Source organism: Palaemon carinicauda, chromosome 8, assembly GCF_036898095.1.
Source record: "Palaemon carinicauda isolate YSFRI2023 chromosome 8, ASM3689809v2, whole genome shotgun sequence".
Classification (NCBI taxonomy): Eukaryota; Metazoa; Arthropoda; class Malacostraca; order Decapoda; family Palaemonidae; genus Palaemon; species Palaemon carinicauda.
The window spans coordinates 129,284,451-129,298,718 of NC_090732.1; the positions used below are offsets into that span (position 1 = coordinate 129,284,451).

General features: G+C 34.7%; 1 protein-coding gene across 4 annotated transcripts in view; it reads right to left on the bottom strand.

The window, feature by feature from the left end:
- The window catches only part of LOC137645916 (uncharacterized), a 560,984-nt gene that overhangs the window by 33,162 nt on the left and 513,554 nt on the right, over window positions 1-14,268 (bottom strand). For all 4 annotated transcript variants that reach the window (XM_068378960.1, XM_068378961.1, XM_068378959.1 and 1 more), the window contains one exon: window positions 10,881-11,329. In XM_068378960.1, the coding sequence (XP_068235061.1) occupies window positions 10,881-11,329 (449 nt within the window). The remainder of the gene's footprint in view (window positions 1-10,880; window positions 11,330-14,268) is intronic.

Below are 14,268 nucleotides of genomic sequence, written 5' to 3' on the forward strand. Positions count from 1 at the left end.
TAAGAAAGTGAGTTAAAGGGCTCAATAAAATTAAACATTATCGTTGAGTAAACAGCTCTCCCGACTATATAAGAAAAAAAAAAAAGATCCAGGTAAAATCTTAACCTCATTTAATTATTTAATTACACCATCTTCAATCTCTTATAAGAAACTATACTTTCCATATAGCTTTTAATATGCTCTTTAAAGTAGAGATTATTTGATTTAATATCGAGTGTGCCATGCTTATGAAGTTTTACCTAAGATCCCTCCATATTTTGTGCAATTTTTCATGATTTTATTTTAAGTCCATGAAAAAGTCCAAGAAAAGGTTAGTTTTAACCTTATTTATCGATTAGCACGTAAATTTTCCCCACCCTTGGTTCCCACTGTAGGATATACAGTAAAGGGCGTAGCTTAACTATTTATTTGCGAGGGAAATGAAGGTAATTTTAGAAGAAAACATTCTGATATATATATATATATATATATATATATATATATATATATATATATATATATATATATATATATATATATATATATGTGTGTGTGTGTGTGTGTGTGTGTGTGTGTGTGTGTGTGTGTGTGTGTGTGTGTGTGTGTGTGTGTATATATATATATATATATATATATATATATATATATATATATATATATATATATATATATATATATATATATATCGATTTTTTTTATTGGTAAAATTTGCCCTGTTTTACTATAATACCAATAATTCTGTGCATTTCCGTCCTCTCCTTTCCCATATTTTGACTTAATATTCACGCCTGTAATATAAAAATAACTTCCGTCAAGGGAACGTTAGAAATTAAAATTATAATGTATATAATTTGAAGCTATTTTAACGCCGTAAATTGTAAAATAATAATCAGCTTTATTAAAACCATACCATGAATCAGTGTTTCAATGCCTATTCAACAGAGAGAGAGAGAGAGAGAGAGAGAGAGAGAGAGAGAGAGAGAGAGAGAGAGAGAGAGAGAGAGAGATGGGGGGGTGGACTGTAGTTATAATCCAAGGTTTCTTTTCCACATAAGATTATGGTATTACTTACTTTGACGGCTGTTTTTCCGGTCCTATACAGCAGGATTAAAGAGAGAAAAAGGCCAAAACTTAAGCTAAATGTAGTTTCCAGATAGAATAAGTTAAGAGCAGTATTACTTATATTTTCATGATTTAAACCCCTAACATAAATAAGTTCTTGAATACCTAAGGCTCAGAAGACCCAATCTGGTATCCCAGGGTACTTATCAAGTAGGCCACAGAAGGTATCCCTTATGGGTACCACTAGGTTGCAAATGTTATTGATAAGGGGCATTTACATAAACTTTGGACCTTTAAAATTGTCGATTACAGTAATACTACATAGTGTTATCATTGTTTTCTCATATTTTTTTCACAATACGGGCAGGCATTCTTTGCAGTGAAATTAATTCCTATTACGAAGGGGTCATTGAACATTGCAAAATGATGACGTATAGCTTAATGCATACTCCATTAAATTATACCAACTATCATTCCTCAAACATCTTGAAAAGCAACTAGTCTGTGCCGGTTTAGTATGTGGCCTACCTGGCTTGAATGTGTCTTTACCTCAGTGATAGTATTTATAGAGGTATAAGAAATACAGTTCAGTCATAAATTTGATTTATTCAATTCTAAAATATGCTAAAATTCTAAAATAAGTCGCTATCTGCTCCTTTTGAATATCGCCAGCAGTATTTATCATGATGCTCTTGGAAGTGATGAATTGGAACTCTGCCCCTTTTCTTCATAAAGTTGAATTTCCTTTCAAGGCAAGATCTTTCAATTCTTTGCGTAAGAGCACTAGTAACAGGGTCAGCGTAATGGTGCTGAGGGTTAACAGTTTGATGTTCAAATCCTTAATGCTGAAGTTAGCCATAAGCAGGCCACTCTTCGAAGTGAATTTATGAACCAACTTCCACCTCCATTTGGATTATTGGTATTAACGTTTCTTTGTAAAGATTTAAGGGTTCGAGATGACAGCCCATGGAAGAGTAATGCTTTATTTGTTGTTGTTGTTGAAGATTGTCTGGCCCTTTTGGCCAGACACGGGCTCTTGCAATATTGCAGCCCGTAGTCCTTGCTTTATTTCTCTCACGGGCAAAGTACATTGACCTGTGCGGACGGCAAGGTAGCAAGGTGACTGACCGACCGTGAACAGGTGAAAAAATGCGGGGTATTTGTGGTTTTTACTTTTACTTTTAGGGGTTTATTTCTCGCCCTCCATCAGACACTAAGTCTGTTCAGGAGGGCCTTGGTGTGTGGAAATAATTTCTTTCCAGTTTATATTTGGCTCTGTATTTTTTCAGTTATTCGCTAGCATTTGTATTCAGGCTTAATAGTTTTCAGATCACTATTATAACACTTTCTAAAAAGATAAGTCTTCAAGCTTTTCTTGAAAGCTGCCACATTTTTGCTATTCTTGACATCAAGTGGAAGGTCGTTGAAGTCTCGGTGCAGCATAACAAAACGTTCTTCCTCCTATTTTACAGTTAACATTACAATAAATATGAAAGCCCACGCTTGACATATGATAATGAAATGTATATAGAAATGAAGTTTAGATGATTCTGCACCGGACTGAATAAATATGTACAGAAAAAATACATACAAAGATGATGATATTGCTGCAAGCGTTGTAGGACGCTTTCCTTACATTCCCACAAGGGTAATTATAAACAGTTACTTAATAAACCAGTAATTCCGTAATCACTTTACCACTTATATTTTCATTTCCATAGACGGCAACAAGTTAATATAAACAATGACTTACTAAACCAGCAATTCCGTAATTAATTGATACCATCTACCATATATATATATATATATATATATATTCCTTTTCAAGGTAGGCCACATCCTAAAATAATTTCGTAGGCCACATTCGGAAGGTAGGCCAGATACTAAACCGGCACCAACTAGTCTTACCTGATGTTGGCAAATGGAGTCTTAGTATTGCTTAGTTTCCAATCGCTGGAACCGTTTCGGGAGATGTATTCCTTATAATTCATACTGGAGATTTGTATATGTCGATGCTTAAAACTGTAAGCTGCATATCCGAGCATGATCTCTATTCATGTTATTAGTTCGAATTAATTCGCTTATTATAGGGGTTAGCCCACTTGCTCTTTGTTCTATAAGTTAGAGGAAGGAATGAAGCAAAAGATCTCCATTATTCTAACGATTGGATTTGCACAATTCTTTGACTTCTGTATGGCTACCTAAAGTTTCTGTGTATAAGTAGGGGTTCCCTAAATGCTGAAATAAGAGAGAGAGAGAGAGAGAGAGAGAGAGAGAGAGAGAGAGAGAGAGAGAGAGAGAGAGAGAGAGAGAGAGACAAGTTTATACTCTCAGCTGTTACAGTCGGTTAATAAAGGAAGGCGTTTACCTGCCCTTCACTGAAATCCGTCATGAGCGGAATTTCGAATTTTGGCTCAAATATAAACTGACCTACTTTTTCTGTCGGTCTCGGGTAATAGCCACTGCTGGTCTAGTTATTGATCACTCTTGTGTGTGGATGGGAACTTCATCCTATGTGGACAAGCCACGTAAGGAAAGAACAGGCGACTAGTATATAGCGACCACATGTCGCTCGCTTGAGACAACAACGTCATAACTCAAAAAAGTGTATTTTTGAGTTATCCATATAGACATATTCATCTTCATATGCTAATTTTTTTGGCAAAAGTGTCATAATTGTAGCTAAAAAACTGATCGCTAGAGGCCCTAAATGTCCTAACGACATACATTAATATGAGTGTTTTAATTGATTAAAAATGGCTCCCCTGAAAAATAGCTATTTTTGAGTTATGACGACGTTGTCGCAAACGAGCGATGTATACTTATCGATAAGTATTCACATAAAAAAACACTTATCACAAACAAATGTAAGAAAAGATCCAACAGTTGCGAGAGCAGCACGGCAATACATGTGTACCCGTTATGGCAAAGAACTAAAGTGACTTCAGGAATATGCGGTCGGGTGACCCTGGTCACTACCTGCCATTAACCAACTACCTTGTTAATGACCCAATTACCATTCCAGCGCCCGTGATAACATATCCCCCATTTAAACGAGGAAAGGTTTGCATACGCATAGGAACAAATAAAAGCGAGAAACTAATTCTAGAAATCTCCCACTAACAAAGAAAAAATGGGGAAAATTACATTACAATACACACACACACACACACACACACATATATATATATATATATATATATATTGTATTTCATACATTGGCTCTGATGCTCTTTTACAGTGTTCTTAATTGCCAAAGAAGATACACAAAACTTTTCTATGAAGATAAAGAGAATTCAAACAAGTGCACCTGCGCCGGAAGAACACATGTGTCTTTTCCTCAGACGAATGCTACATAACGATTAATATAGAATACATTAAAGAAATGCTTAATGGCGAATTCTTTTATTTGAAGAAATTACACCTCCAGGGGCATTAAAAGGATCAAGAGAGTATCGGTACAGAGTTAATCTGACACGCATTTCTACAACACCTTTCTTACTTTAGTCCTGATAGCTATTTCTTCAGTGCACAAACAGATGAAAGCCTCGAACCTCCTTACCCACTAGGATTACTTGCCGTCGTGAAAATTGGAAAATTAGGATGTTGTGAAAGACATTCCAAAATAAACAATCTTAAAATAATGATTGATTATAACAGTACAGCACATATCTCAATTGCTTGAAGACGGTTGACTGAAACTTGAAATTACTATAAGGAATGTGATATAGGCGTACTGTGCAGCATATGCAGGTGGGGAATATAATGGTGTGGTAGCAGAAGGTACTGTACAAGGAAAGTAGATAACCGGATGTCTCTGAGAATGACGAATAGAGAACTTGGCGAAGAGTAATCCACGGGCGAACTTTACAGAGGGCACCAAGAGACCAAGGGAGGGGGATGTTTAGCAAAGAAACCTGGAGCCAAAGTTGCCAATAATTCCTTCAGTATTTCGGTACTTCGACGTCTTACTAAAATAGGTTTGCCGGGACATTTTGTTTTAAGACGATATTCACATCTATATATATATATATATATACACACACACACATATATATATATATATATATATATTTATATATATATATATTTATATATATATATATATATATACACATATACACACACACACACACACATATATATATATATATATATATATTTATATATATATATATATATATTATATATATATATATATATATATGCTGTTCTTGAATATAGCATTATCTCAAAGATAGCTGATAAACCTACCTCCACGGCTAAAACCTGAGTATTTAGACTTCTTTTATATGCATTCTTCACAACATTCAAAATGACTGATCTATATATAATTAGGATAAAACAAAAAAAGTTCCAGGCTAAAAATGACTACAATTTGATAAAATTGTTTCACACCTACCAATCTGTTCTCATTTCGATGTAATGTCAGTTCACGTTCGTTTAAACTAACCTGAAGGAAATTATCCCTAATCAAACACAATTTTTCTTCACCACACAAAAATAAAAATCCGATTTAAACATACTTATATGCACTTGTAGTTTTTAATTCAATCCTATCACAATTCACTTCTTTTTGCTTTCCAATATCTTTTCTCTGTCTCTCTATTGGCACGAGAATCTTAATTTTCCTGTTTGTCAAGCGTCTTTTGCGCGAATTCTTTTGTTTTTTATTATCAGATTAAACACTGGATCAACACATGCTGTTGCTAACCTGACATGACTACAAAAAGAAGAAACAAATCAAATCTGCAAATCCGAACATATATAGAGATTATGATATCTTATCTTACGAAAATTTAAATTGGATGGATATCTTCCCTTTGAAGCCGTGTACAATTTGGATGAAATATTCTGCGAAGGAACGTGATTACATTACAGGACCTTCCTTCCCCTTTCCAAATCCTCTAAATCCCAGGGAAATTGTATCCTCAATTCGCGCTGCTTTCCTTTGCATTTCGTCACAAGTTTCGCTTCATTCCTTCAGGATTATCATTTCCAATTGCAACACCCAAAGCTAACATTGGGCTTTCTATTTCTGATCCCATCTATGCTTGATAATTTATATAAAATCTATGAAATAAAGCAATTGAGGTTGAACTGAGCAGATGAAAAACGTAAATAAAATTTAAATCTATCTTGAAAACTCACAAAATTTCTGAATCTCTGTAGCCTATTATGATTGGTTAGAAATAAAAAGCAAAATAAAATCAAGTATGAGCATTCCAAGCAATATTCAGACGAACATACCATTTATGAAATTAACATTTATAAAATTCCGTCTTTAGGTAATAACAGAATTTGACAGTGATTTACAAATCAAGTAAAATTTGTCTCTTAGTTCACGTTTTTCCGATTCACTTATCACTCGCACTGCTTCCCATCAGAAAATCGCCAGTGAAAATCATGACCTCCTGGAAATCGTACCCAATGAAAAAAACGCCAACCGTGAAATAAATAAACAATAGTACCCCCCGGAAGCAATTTCGTGACCTAAAATGCTCTTATTCTAAAACATTTTTTCTCATAAGAAATAAAGGAAATTCACACAATGTGTTCCACTAGTCCACAAATACATATACGCACTCACTTTTGTAATGGCATTTAGGTAACAAATTATATCCCATAACATCAGAAATAATTTCATATTCATAATAAAAGAAATCTATATTTACATATCAACTCCCACTTTACCTTTAAGAAGAGTCATGGCTAGCTCTAGGGAGACGAAAGATAAAGAGGAGAACGAGAAAGAGAAGGAAGAGGGGTTCACTACTTAGAAAGAGACTCCCTCTATGAACAGCTCTGGTAAAATATTTGGAGTTCTTTCCCCTAATCAACGTTCATTTTCATTAACCGAATCCTTAATTTACACTTTAAAGAAAACGGGTCGTCCTTTTATTTTACTCATTCTTTTAATTTTGGAAAGGAACCTGTCTAGAGATGACTGTTTTTGCTTTTTCTTTAAAATGGTATGAAAATGGGGGTGAAATCACATGAACACGGCGTGAACACTGCATGTGGCCTAAGGCACTTTATCACTGATTTCGTGTTAGTCTTGGTAGTATTTGTCCACAAACAATGGAAATATGGAGGGAAATTTTAATTCGCGGTTCATTCGTTTGTTTTAGATTGACCTCAGCCTTAATATAAGGGGGCCACGGGCTCTTGCGTTGGCAGCCCGTAAGTGGGAATAAACTCGCAGACCGATACAACGCTTCTAACCGATTTTAATTTCTAAGATCGTAAACAAAGTCTCTCATATTCAGACATTCGTAACTGTGTTAACTGGCCAGTAAATTAGAATTTTATGAGAAACGAAAATTTAGCTGCTAAATATTATTCAATCCTACCTATGCCAGCTAGACCACCTTCCCATGTTTACGACATCAAAATTTATGAGAAAAAAATTGTGAAAAAGCGTTATTTGACAAAATACTCGTAAAAGGATGAAGTTAAGGGTCCAAACAGTGGCGATACGCCTGGCGCCCAATCTTGCGGAGGTCATCTTTTACGGCAAGTGTCTTACTATTATTTAAGGTCATTACTGATGACATTCCAGTTTTATTTTATAGAATATATCAGCTATTGAGGATCATAGGGTGGGGTAGGGGAAGTTTGCAAAGAAACCGTTAATCTTAACTTTTACGGCCTACTGGACATTTTGGCAGTATTCAGCTTTTTCTTTCTACTCTTGAACAATTGTTTCATTAAAGAATTAGCCAAAAAAAAAAAAAAAAAAAAAAAAATATCTCAAGTGACGACCGGTCGAAGAGATCTGGCACCGAAATCGAAAACAATATCTCCGAAAGGTTTCCTCGAAATGATAAACGAGGAAGGTTATACGGTATTACCAAACAATGACGCAGACGAATGTATTGTGTCAATACCTCGGAATCAATACCACCTATGCAAGAATGTCTCCGTCCTTAACCTCATGATCCATTCCATTCGTAACCTTTAAGCGAGTTAATTTAAGTTATTAAGTTAAAAAAAAAACCATCAAACAAATTAGTTTCAAGCTTTGAATATACTTATCAATTTAATTGGCATCTGCATTTCCCTTAATTTTCTTTCAGATTTTTGCATTTATAATTTTTTTTTTCAAAAAAAAAAAAAAAAAAAAAAAAAAAAAAAAATTACGTAGGGAAAAAATTCAACAGAAATATCCAGACGTGGCCAAATACGCCCAGTGATAGCCCCGTCGCTTCTTAAAACATCGTTCCTCACTGGATCTCATCAAAGAGAAAAAATGAGGATTATAAACGAAAAAAAAAGGTCTAGGAAAATCTCAAGTGCCATCTCCATATTCAGGAACTTTGTTTCCATGATTTAGAAAAAAAAGTCAATTACTGGCATTAGGTCGACGCGAAGTCTAAAATAATACACAAAACTAACTTCAAAATTTAACATTTTAACACAATTCAATCTAGTCACCACTAGAGCTTAGGAAATGAATAGATTATGCAAAACAATTTCATCTGTATCCAAATATAATTCTTCCTTCCAGCCATCTCATACAATTCCAAATGAAAATGGAAATTTAATGGAAATTACGTAATGCGAGACCGCACCGATTCTGCCTCTCCTCTTAAGGGCTCAAATAAGACTAGAATGCAGTTCTTCCTGGATGTGTTTGAAAAACCGTTTCACTCCCTGTGATGAAAATGTCATATTATGATGTCATGTAATTATAACAGCGTGTGACAATATTTAAAATTGACTGAAAATTATTATTATTATTATTATTATTATTATTATTATTATTATTATTATTATTATTATTATTATTATTATTATTACTTGCTAAGCTACAACCCCAGTTGGAAAAGCAGGAGGCTATAAGCCCAAGGACCTTAACAGGGAAAATAGCTCAGTGAGGAAATGAAAAGGAAATATATTAAGATAAGTTTAAGAACAACAACATTAAAATAAATTGTTCATATATAAACTATAACAATTTTAAGAAAAAAACAAAAGGTAGAGAAACAAGATAGAAAAGTGTGTCCAAGTGTACCCCCAAGCAAGAGAACTCTACTCCAAGACAGCGGAAGACCATGGTACAGAGACTATGGTACTACCCAAGACCAGAGAACAATGTTTGATTTTGGAGTGTCCTTCTAGAAGAGCTGCTTACCATAGCTAAAGAGTCTCTGCTACCCTTATCAAGAGGAAAGTAGCCACAGAATAATTACAGTACAGTAGCTAACCCTTGAGCGAAGAAAGTTGTTTTTCATGACTTCATTCTGGACAATAGTTTATAACTTACAGTGAGAGCACATAGCATATTCACATAAAAGCCACCTTAAAGATATAGAAAATAATGCAATGGATTATTTTCAGCTTCCGTGTTCACTGGAACAATTTAAAATTGAAGTCATTCGTATTTTGAAGACAAGAGAGAGAGAGAGAGAGAGAGAGAGAGAGAGAGAGAGAGAGAGAATACTCAACAACTCTAAGATTTTATTTCCAAATACTTCTACCGAGAACTTCTAGAAGAACTAGTAGAAACAAGACCTTTTTAATAGAATAATCTAACAGAATAATTTAGAATAAACCTAAAACCCAAAGGGACAGGCTTATTGCTGGATTCTCTTAACAAACCATGAATCTTCGTTACCCGTCTTCGTATCTGTTCCTCACTAAGCCTCCATCCCCCCCCCCCTAGCTATTCATCCCCTACCCATCCCTATCTATTCATCAAGTCCGAATAACACTTGAGCGACAACCCAATCTGTTACACAGCTTGAATGATGCAGCCAGAAAGCCGGAGAAGAGAAGGAGCGATATTACCTTCGGGATATACAAGGCCCAGAATTCCTCCATCCCTCACATTAGGCTACTCCCTCCTCCCGTCTCTTTCAATCAACGTAGTGGATGTAATCGCTGCCTGGTACACTATATCAATTACAACTGAGGACTTGTATCACCGGTATAAAGATCATATATGACTTATTAACTTCAGATGAATAATTTCAACGGGAAACACAAGCGCGGTATGTACTCCATTTAGGGGTTTTGGGAATGCTGCAAACACAAACAAAATGAAAATGATTGAAAGTTAAACAAGTAATTTTAAGTCTGAATGCAGACTATATATATACATATATGTATATATATATATATATATATGTGTGTGTGTGTGTGTATATATATATATATATATATATACATCTACACATACATACATACATGCAGTTCTAAGGTGTATGGAAGTAAAATTAGGTATCACATGAAATGAGATGATTAGATGTTTTAGGGATAACTAAATTATTTCTCTTTACTAAATACTTTTACATTTAATCTAAGGTCTCTAGTACGACTTTATCACATAATTCAATTTACTTACTTGTCAATTACACAAGCACGCGCATACACACACACATATATACTGCATACAGTATATATATATATATATATATATATATGTATATATATATGTATATATAAATATATGTATATATAAATATATGTATATATATATACATATATATATATATATATATATATATCATTGTGTAGATTTTCTTATTATGAATTAACTACCTAATTTTAGCTTTTAATGTTTCTTGAATAGTGATCATGTTTGACTACGTAGTAGTACCGATAACTTATTTGCTATCGAAATAAGGATTTTTAAATGATACTCTACATGTGTGAAAGTAAATGTTAGGAAGCCACATTTGTATACATAAAGTTTATTGTATATATATATATATATATATATATATGATATAAACCAATTCAGTCTTTTCAGATATCTTATTATTACTACTTGCACGAGTTTTACTGGTTGTCCTTACGAGAAACCGAACGAACTGAATTAATGTATAACTGACCTTGGGATGGCTGTTTGATGGGGGTGATATCCAAAACCAGGAAGAGTCACGTTAAGCCTCGTCGTCAGGAATACTGTGGGGGAAGTCAGAGTGAGATCCCCAGATTCCCTGAAGGTGAAATACCCCTCGGCGTTGCCCCTGACTTGATACTTGGCCTTAACTGCCATTTGCTTGAACGCCACACGAATGATACCCTCGGAAGAGCTAGGAGTATCGGAACCCCGGGGAGTCCTTCCCCTGCTAACAGCTCCCTTTTGGTAGGTGGTGGCTCCCGCCGTTGGGGAATCCTGCATCTCCATTCTTGACCAATCGTCGTAAGGGTAGAGGTCGCCTTCAGAGTAATCATAGTCTTGTTCCTCTTCTTCGCCTCTGTAATGATGACCTCCTCCTCCTGTGTCAGCTGCCCAGGGCTCTCGGGAGAAGCCGTCGTCAGGTCTCTTGAAGGTAACCTGAAAGTACGTGTTAGGATTACACACACACACACACACAATATAATATATATATATATATATGTATATATATATATATATATATGTATATATATATATATATATATTTGTATATATATATATATATGTATATATGTATATATATATATATATATATAAAATATGTCAATATCCATTACACATTATATATTGACATTTCAACTGCGCAATTGCAGATGACACTTCGTAGAGAATGCTTCCAAACATTAGCCATTCATATAACTACAGAAGATTTATCTGGTGCGTATCGATACCCTCAAAACACAATGCGCCATTTAGCTCTTTCTTACATCCTTGGATAACAAGGGACTTCCTTTCCAATACATTTGATGCCATCTACTATCAAATCATTATTACAAACTCAGGTTGGAAAACACAATGTAACAAAACAAGTCCCAGAGCTCCAATAAGGAAAGCAGCTTATCACGATAACAGAAACAAGTAAAGAATAAATTGTAAAACAGTAATAACACAAAGATAACAATAGCAATAGGAACATGGCTATATGCATTAAAAAGACAGCGGTGAAGGTTTTAAAAACTAACAAATATGCAGATAAGAAAGATGAGATAATAAAACCTTTACGTAAACCACCACGTATTTTCGGCTCGTTTATAAAGACTGCCGAACTTACTGTTTAAAAAAAAAAAAAAATAGAAAAAAAAAATACAAGAGGAAGAGCAAAGTGACAGCAACATGTGCTCGAGTGTACTCTCAAACAAAATAAACTCTAACCTAAGACAGTGATAGGCCTGTTACAAAAGTTATGGCACTGTCCAAGACCACAACAGAGAGCACTGACTTTATTTCAGCGTCCTCAAAGTCTTTTTTACCACAGATAATGAGAACCTTCAACCCCTACTATTTTGACAAACAGCCACTGAACAAATATAGTAGTTGCCCACTTAAAGGAAACTGTAAAGTGTAATAAGAGTGTTTTTACATTTGTGAGAAACTAAGAGCAAGTGTAGGCAGTATGTCAGACTATTCGGTGTAGGTTGCATACAGTCAAAGAAATGATCAATGCCTACAAAAGGATCCAACGGCAAATAGTATGGCCAGTAATTCACAGATCTTTATGTATACACACACATATATATATATATATATATATGTGTGTGTGTGTGTGTGTGTGTGAGAGAGAGAGAGTATACAGTATATATATATATATATGTATGTATAGAGAGAGAGAGAGAGAGAGAGAGAGAGAGAGAGAGAGAGAGAGAATGTAAAATTTATTAGAATCTTTGCAATTGGAGGAAATTGCATTTTCCACTCATTGCAATCCTTCCCGTAAATCATTTCATCAAGTCCTAGATTTGAAACTAGAGAAGATTCGTTAGGAAAAAGGTATACAAAGCTATAAGTATTTATCTTTTCATGGAATATCTTGGATATTTCTATCGATTCATTCTCATTTGTTTAGCAATATATGTGTTGTAGAATTCAGGAATTGAAATAATAATAAGTTACACTGAATACCTAGTAAAATTTATCGTACAATAGGATACAGGAATTCTTGACACACACCACTCAGAGGAAGTGCACCCTGTCACACCCTAACTGCGCGGCAAGTAACCAAACAGCTATGTGAGGAGAGATGGCAGAGGTGGTGCTCGGGGGTAAACTAAAGAACTGGCCGCGCAGTGAGGGTATGATAGGGTGCACGTCCTCAGAGCGAGGTGTGCTAGGAATTCCTGTGTCCAACTGTACACACATTCGAGATCAGTTTTTGTATTAGACTCGTACTGTTTCTCAATGAAAACAAATATTTCAAGATTGGAGACTAAGTAAAATTTAATTTTCTATATCAATTACCACAAGTGCTTAAGCTATTGTTCGATTTGGAATTTAGATTAATCTTCTCTTTACCTTTTAATTTTATAAACTACAATTTAACACTGCATCTTTTGCCAAGAACCAACATTTTCGGTTTGATAAAATAGACCCTAAACGGAAAATCTGTTTCATTTGATTGACAAAGAAATTGCGAAAAAAGTACTGGAAAGTGTTTGAAAGGAACTAATAAATAATTTGATTAGAAATGGTGAAGGATCATCGACTGACAGATGGTCAAGCTCTGATATAGTGAAAAAGCTATGGTAACAAAGAATCATTATGTAGAGAAAACATGTATAACATGATAAAGTTATAAACTGGAAGAAAACATAAGTGATGATGAAGTGTGAATATCCTTTTGGATCGAAATAAATGTGAAAATTTAGTCATCCCGGGGATACACTTCCCTTTACCAGAACCTACGGATCTAAAATAAAAACAAAAACATATACAGAGAAAGCAGATTCTATTGAGACGAGGAAATTGTTTTTACTGTGTGGAAAAGATTCGGACCCAATATAGAAGGCATTACAAGATTAAAGGCATGAAGCTTAGGAATAGAGGGGGAAAATAGAGTGAAACTGACTGATCATGTTGCAAAGCAAAGGAGGATCCTAATGTAAAGGATTTGTTGTTCATGCATCAAAGTGAAGAGATGTTAAAGAAAGGTATTAATGGAACACGGGGACCGTTTCAGAGTGGGTGTCCCAAAGAAAATACAACATACTAGTCATTTTCACATTCATGCTTAAACTACTGAATCAAGAATGAGTACCTTAGGCATATAACTTCCACATCGTAAGCGATTTCATACACCTACACACAGGTATATATCAGCATTACGTTAAATCTCTATACACATCCAGTCCCTTCAACCTCTTACCTTGCATTTAATCTTCTCAGTCCAGTATGTTAAGGCCCTCCCTTCTCAGTACTTCTTTCAGTATCTATCAAATACTTTTTTTTATTCTTCCTCCTAGACTTTCGACTCGTACAATTCACCAAAATGTTGCACTTCATTCTTTCCACAGGATCAAACCTTTTCATAACACATTTTGCAC